Source organism: Chenopodium quinoa, unplaced genomic scaffold (genome assembly GCF_001683475.1).
Source record: "Chenopodium quinoa cultivar QQ74 unplaced genomic scaffold, ASM168347v1, whole genome shotgun sequence".
NCBI classification, from domain to species: Eukaryota; Viridiplantae; Streptophyta; class Magnoliopsida; order Caryophyllales; family Amaranthaceae; genus Chenopodium; species Chenopodium quinoa.
In genome coordinates, this window is record NW_018744593.1 from 3,475,213 (window position 1) to 3,481,870 (window position 6,658).

The window sequence follows — 6,658 nt, forward strand, 5'->3', positions numbered from 1 at the left end:
TACCTTGTTCACAAATAGATAATCCAAATTTATGGTTTAAAATGAGTTTCATGACAAATGTTGATGTGATGATAAAGTATATTAACCAATTCTGAACTTAGCTTTAGTTAAAGCCTAAAATTGATTTATATACTCTCAAGATAAAGTTGAGGTGAAGCCTCCACCTTTGATCACTCGACTGGAAAGGCCATGATAATAGGCATTTCTAGTCAAGAGAATGGAGCTTATCATCATTCATGTTGATTTAATTACTTAAATTATGTAAAATCATGAGGAAAGGTTGTACTTCATTAAAATAAGCTCTCCCATTTTGCTTAAGAGAGTAGAATAGTTGCTATATAAAGTATTGATATTGTGCATTACCAAGTACCAAAACGGCACAACTAAAGAAGAGTTCAATATATACAAGCAGCCACCAACGAACTTTTTATTCACATATGAACTCATTTACATGACACAAACTAAAAACACGTGCAACATCAAAACCTACACAAAATAACAACAGCCGAATGCACACCAAGATCATGCTCAGAATAAGAGGAATTTTTACAAAGGATAACAGAACCTAAAATAGCAAGGTCTAGATAAGTGGAGGTGGCAGCGGTGCCGAAACAAAGATGTGGTGGTGGAGTAACTATTACCCTCATTTCAGGGATAATCCCCTAAACATGTTACCTCTATACCAAAAAAAAGCTCTGAAGCGTACAAACCATATCATTATCTCATGCCCGTGTCTTCTTCTGCACAGTTATCATATCCAAAGTAGATCCATAAGTTCTGTTAAGTGCTTCAGCACACCAGCCATGCCCATCATCAATGGTTGGCATTCTCACTTCCATGATTGGAGCAACAGGCTGCTGGTTGCCTGGAATCACAACTCCTGCCAAGACTCTCAAAATGTTTGAAGCATCAATGTCCATGCACACGTTAATCTCAGGAGTTCCTTTTGGCAAAGGAGGGATCCCACTGATCTTGAAATACCCAAGCAAATGGTTCTTCTGTATCTTTTCTTCGTCATCACCTTCATAAACTACTATCAAGGCCTCAGTCTGATTATCGTGGACTGTTGTGAAAACAAGGTCCTTCCTTGCAGGAACTGTCGTATTCCTCATAATTATGGGCACAAAATTGTTCCCATTGGCTCGAATTCCTATGCTCAGAGGAGTAGCTTGAATTGTTAGCAAGTCTAGATTCCCAAATGGGTCACTAATACCAGATGCAACTGCTCCTTCCAGTGCAGCTCCACGGACAGCAGCTTCCAGTGGATTAATCCCATCATACAGTTTCTCTCTCTTGCAAATGCTCTTAACAAGATCTCTAACCTTGGGAATTGAAGAACATCCTCCAACAAGTATTATATCAGTGAGATCACCTATATCTACTTTTGCATCATTCAAGCATTGCCTTACAAGGGTTTCACACTGATCAAATACCATCTTATTCACATCTTCAAATTCCTTTCTGTCCACAAGCCTACTCACTCTTTTACCATTTCCCAAATCAACATCAATTTTAACGCTAGTTTGAGAAGAAAGAGTATTTATAGCATTCTGAGTTGCAACCCGAAAAGAAGCCATTGATTTGATAAGATCCAGTCCATGGCCTAAGATAATCGTGTCATACTCAGGCAAGAGGTGACGCATCATGTTCTGAAGAAGGTCTTCCCCTCCAATGGCAGCCCCTGACAAGGCTTTTATCTGAGACACACCACCAGCTGTAGCACTTACAGCTACATCGCAATAGCCAGCTCCCATATTAAAGATGAGGGAAATCTTCTCAGTCCCACTGCCCATATTTTCTTGTATAGTACGCTGTTGTTGCTGTGCGTATAAAAGTGCCACAGCAGTAGGTTCAGGCATCAACCTGAGAACATGAAGGCCAGCCATGGCACAGGCACGCTCAATTCTAGAGAGCTGGAAACGGCTGAATGAAACTGGGATTGTCAGAACGACATTCCGTAAAGGCCTTTTTAACTGAACTTCAGCCATGGCCCTTAATTCCACAAGAAAGATTGCCAAAACTTCCTCAGGTGTAGTAGATCTCCATGCATTGTTGACCAAAGCAGCAATAAAAGGCCGCACACCAATATCCAAGGTCTGAACTAAAAAGGGCAGGCTTTTAGTAGCATGAACAACTGGATCAGTGTCAACCCTACCAATTAGACGCTTCACATTGAAGATTGCAGACCCAGATAAGATTTCATGCTCATGTGCAAGTTGGCTGCTGACTCCACCAGTCGGGACATCATCTTTGAAGCTCACATATGACTGCATAATTTTCTGATTCCTAGTGTTTTTAAGTAACTCCACATCAGAGCCATTCCAAACTGCTACACTGCATTGAGAAGTACCAATATCAATACCAATTGCAATTTCAGGGAATGCAGAAGATTTTTCCTCTCCAGTGGTTTCACTGTCAGAAGCAACAGTGTATGCTTGTTGAGCCATTCCTGTAATAAACAAACAACATTCTCAAACTTTATATCTTTTAGCACAGAATTCATATACATATAAAAAGTACCAAGGATGCTTGCTTTAGCATATATACTCACAGAACTTGCCAAACAATAATTATACCAAAAAAATCCAAAATATACTCAAAGGTCCAAGCATCTAGCTCTTGAAAAATCACGTCATTAAAAAAAATGCAAATTTTCCCATTATAATCAGCAAAGGTAACTAGAAGAACAAATACTTTAACACTGACCAATATTGTTAGTTTCTAACAAAGGCAACAAAAACATGGCTGTTTAGACTCTAGAGCAACTACATGTTTTAAAGATTCAAAGTACAAATATAAAATGGACAACAGGAGTATTTGATCATATCTGGATAATGTCTCTTCTCATTAACAAATGTTTAAATTGCAGAGTGACCCTTAACCAAATATCCACTAAATGTTTACCTGACAGAACATACACTTCATACGTAAATTCTATCTTAAAAAGATACGAGTACGGCAATTATAGATAAAAATGAAGAAAGGGAGATTGCAAAGCTGCACACAACATGTGACAGGTTAGGAAGTATAATAAAAGGTACAGTGGTGTCTCAAGAACATTTTCCTCTATTTCAATACAAGCTGAGGTAAGATCCATGCATAAACTCGACCAATAATCAACAAAAAATCAAGAAAGACATAAAAAATTTGAGGAAAGGTGAGAGATATGACCAACTCAAAACATGAAAGTAAGTGGCGTTTATGTAGTAGCCTGTAGGAAAGAACCACACAACTGAATTTCATAAATGGACTTGATGATTTATGTAATTAAAACCTAAGTTCTATGTTTGAATACAAAATTATTCAAATGAACGTTTGCTTTTTTCCCTGCTACCTAGACTAGGCCCTAGTTTCATCCTAGCAGACCTTTGTTTCAATGTAAGAAAAAAACTCTGAACTTTATGTCACCTGGAAAATACGATAACCCGACTCCAAATAAGAAGACAATTGTCAATATTGTAGCAAATCACACAAGCTCTATCATAGTTGCTTTAATTTATATTGAGTAGTAGATGATAAATTATCGTATCAATAAAACGTGATATAGGTAGATGGCAATATATCTCCCTTTAAAATTACAAGAAGGCATGGCAATGACATTGGACATCTGATTTGATCATATCAATGGTCAACACACATGAACAAAAAGACATACAAACTAATCCAAATTATACTGATCAACAGATTTTCAAGCACATTATTGAATGGAGGTCATAGAATGAAAATTTATTGATATCAAACATATCCCATACGGCCATACACCTCATTGATCGAAAACATGGAACATGGTAACGGCTTTAAATGCAAAACTGTAGAAGAGAAGAGGCTCCTATCCCTGATATCCCTTAAAGTTCATGCTATTGACCAAACTATGTTTCATCAAGAGATGCTGAAGCACAGCTATAACCCCTTAAAAAATCGTTTTAAGCACGTCCAAGTAAAGAAAGGAATCTTTAAGGAAGAAAACTAAGCTACAGGTCCCCAAGAATTAGTTGATATAACCATTAAAATAAGCACACATATGTAATGCATTCAAAATCAAATTCAGTATGACAACTAGCTTAGTTCGTTAAAGTTTTGGGTCGTACCGAAAGCTTAGAATCATATCACATCTATGTCATTTTCCTCGGTTCTTTATACATCCAAAAAGAGGGGAAAAAACACAAAACAAAACAAAATGATATGAGGTATATACTCAGTACTAACGCTTATTGTAGTTGAAGCATATTCATGACTATATAACAATTAATCTGATGTATCAACAAGACAAATTCCCATTTCAATCAGCCAAATTTTGTTGAACTTATTAGTGCTCTTTGATTAATACATATAATTTGGTTAATTATTTATTCTTATGCTTAATCACAGTAAAGGGTACCTCAGAAAAATCATGAAAAATTTAATCTCAGACAGAATAACATTAGCACCAGCAGAAAAATTGACCAACAATTAAACTATAAAAAGAACTAAATTACACAAAATACAATTTAACACCCAAAAAACCACCAGATTATACGACAATTCCAAAGCTATGATCCTCGTACAAAAGAAACCCCGAAAAATCCCAATTCAAGAAATTAAATTAGACATAAATTCAGAATCAAATTGACAACTAACAAATTAAAGTTAGAAATGAGCAAAGAAATGCAAGAAAATGAGAAGGGAAGAGAAAACTTACTGCAAAAGAAGTATGCAAAAGAAGAGAGAGAAAGAACGGTGCTGATAAACGATGAGAGAGAAAGCGAGAACAGCTGGTAAAAATGAGTGAGGTGTTGTCGCTAATGAAGAAGAAAATGCAGTTAAATGAAGAAAATGGTACAAGTTCTAGAGTTTCCCAGAAAAAGAGGGAGATTTCTGTGTTTTTGGTTTGCGCTTCGAAACGAGAACGATGTTACCAGAAACCTCCATCTTTTTTTTGAATGGGAAATTATCAATAATACCCTTCAGGTTTTGGCTTTTATCAATGATACACATCATTAAACTTTCATTATCATCGGTATGCCTAAACTTTTCCCTAAATACCTACAGTGAGCTTAACGTTAACTAAACGTTAATTAGGCTGTGTTGTCAGCATTTTAAAGGTTAATTAGGCTAAACCCCTCTCATTTAATTTCCCTCCAAATTTCCTTTCCATTTTTCCCTCCTTTCTTTCCCCTACTTATACCCCTCCCCTTCCTGTTTGCACTCCCCCTTTCCATTCCCATTCACGCTCTTCACTCTCTCCCCTGCTCTTCTTCTTCTGTAATTTCCTCTTTTTTTTGTACCCTTTACATCATTTTTGGGGATGACTACTTGCTCAAAAAGCTAAAGAGCTACAATTTCAGATACTCAAGAACAAGTGTAACTGTGTAAGTGTATGATGCATGGAAAATTCTCAGAATTAAATCAATGGGGAATACAAAAGTCATAGTTGCTTTTATCTAACAAAACAAGACTAAAATCAAATTGTCTGGCAAAACAATGTATTAACTGCTCCTGAATCACTTCTTCAGTAGGAAGTTCCAAATTTGTCTCTCTTTTCAAAGATGTAACTTCCTTATCTGAAATCCCACAGGGGACAATCAATGTTGAATGCCAAACCATGAGATGTAATCCCAGATTGAATACGAACACCAATTGCACCAATTTTTCCATCTCCGACCCATACCCCAATTTCACCTTTGTGTCCAGGGTGAGCCTCAAATCCATACATGGCTGCAAGTTCGATCATTGTTTGCTCAAGTTTCTCCACATAACTCCGAGCACCAACTCCAATACCACGAAGAGATATGATAGGATATAATATTGCTTGATGTGGACCATGAAAGGTTACATCTCCTCCCCTTTGAGTGTAATGTAGTTCGGCTCCCATATGTATCAACTCAGGCTCGGGAACTAGAAAATTGTGATCTGTTTTACGCTTTCCAAGGGTATATGTAGGAGGATGTTGCAAAGAAAGAAGAGTATTTGTTATCTTTTGAGCCTTTCTATCAGATACCAACTTCCCCTGCAGCTTAAGTGCATTCAAGTAGTTAATAGTGCCCAGCTTCTACACTTCAAGACACCGGCGAACTCCCATTCTCTGTGATATAAAGACAAATTTTACTTCCCATTAACCTTTAAGTTGATTAATGTGGAATTTGACATAAAACATACCAAAAATGTGAAAAATAGAATCCTAAATTCCACACTCCTAGTTTTCTAGTATCAATTGAATAATTTGGAAGGAAATTAAATAAGAGGGGTTTAGCGAAGAAGAAGAACAGGGGAGAGAGTGAAGAGCAGGGGAGAGAGTGAAGAGCGTGAATGGGAATGGAAAGGGGGAGTGCAAATAGGAAGGGAAGGGGAAAATGGAAGGGAAATTTGGAGGGAAATTAAATGAGAGGGGTTTAGCCTAATTAACCTTTAAAACGCTGACAACACAGCCAAATTAACGTTTTGTTAACGTTAAGGTCACTGTAGGTATTTAGGGAAAAGTTTAGGTGTACCGGTGATAATGAAAGTTTAATGATGTGTATCATTGATAAAAGCAAAAACCTGGAGGGTATTATTGATAATTTCCCTTTTTTAATTAATAAAGTTTGTCTAGTGCCACCGTGGTTTGGATGGTTAAAGGCCTTAAATCTATAATAACATCGGCTTATACGTGCTAGCCTAAAAGATCTGGGTTTGGACCATA

General features: G+C 36.9%; 1 protein-coding gene and 1 pseudogene across 1 annotated transcript; both read right to left on the reverse strand.

Annotated features, from left to right (window-relative positions):
• Positions 1–401: 401 nt before the first annotated feature.
• LOC110699679 (heat shock 70 kDa protein 8-like) lies at positions 402–4,917 on the reverse strand. The gene is made up of 2 exons (XM_021877204.1): positions 4,679–4,917; positions 402–2,449 (listed from the first exon to the last, which is right to left on the reverse strand). The coding sequence occupies exon 2, from the start codon at positions 2,445–2,447 to the stop codon at positions 723–725; it is 1,725 nt and encodes a 574-aa protein (XP_021732896.1). The 5' UTR covers positions 2,448–2,449; positions 4,679–4,917; the 3' UTR covers positions 402–722.
• A 468-nt stretch (positions 4,918–5,385) lies between these two features.
• On the reverse strand, positions 5,386–6,058 carry LOC110699821 (annotated as a pseudogene).
• Between the last annotated feature and the right edge of the window lie 600 nt (positions 6,059–6,658).

Excerpts from the sequence above, each read along its gene's own strand:
- LOC110699679 (XM_021877204.1), bottom strand. The coding sequence starts at position 2,447 with ATGGCTCAACAAGCATACACTGTTGCTTCTGACAGTGAAACCACTGGA.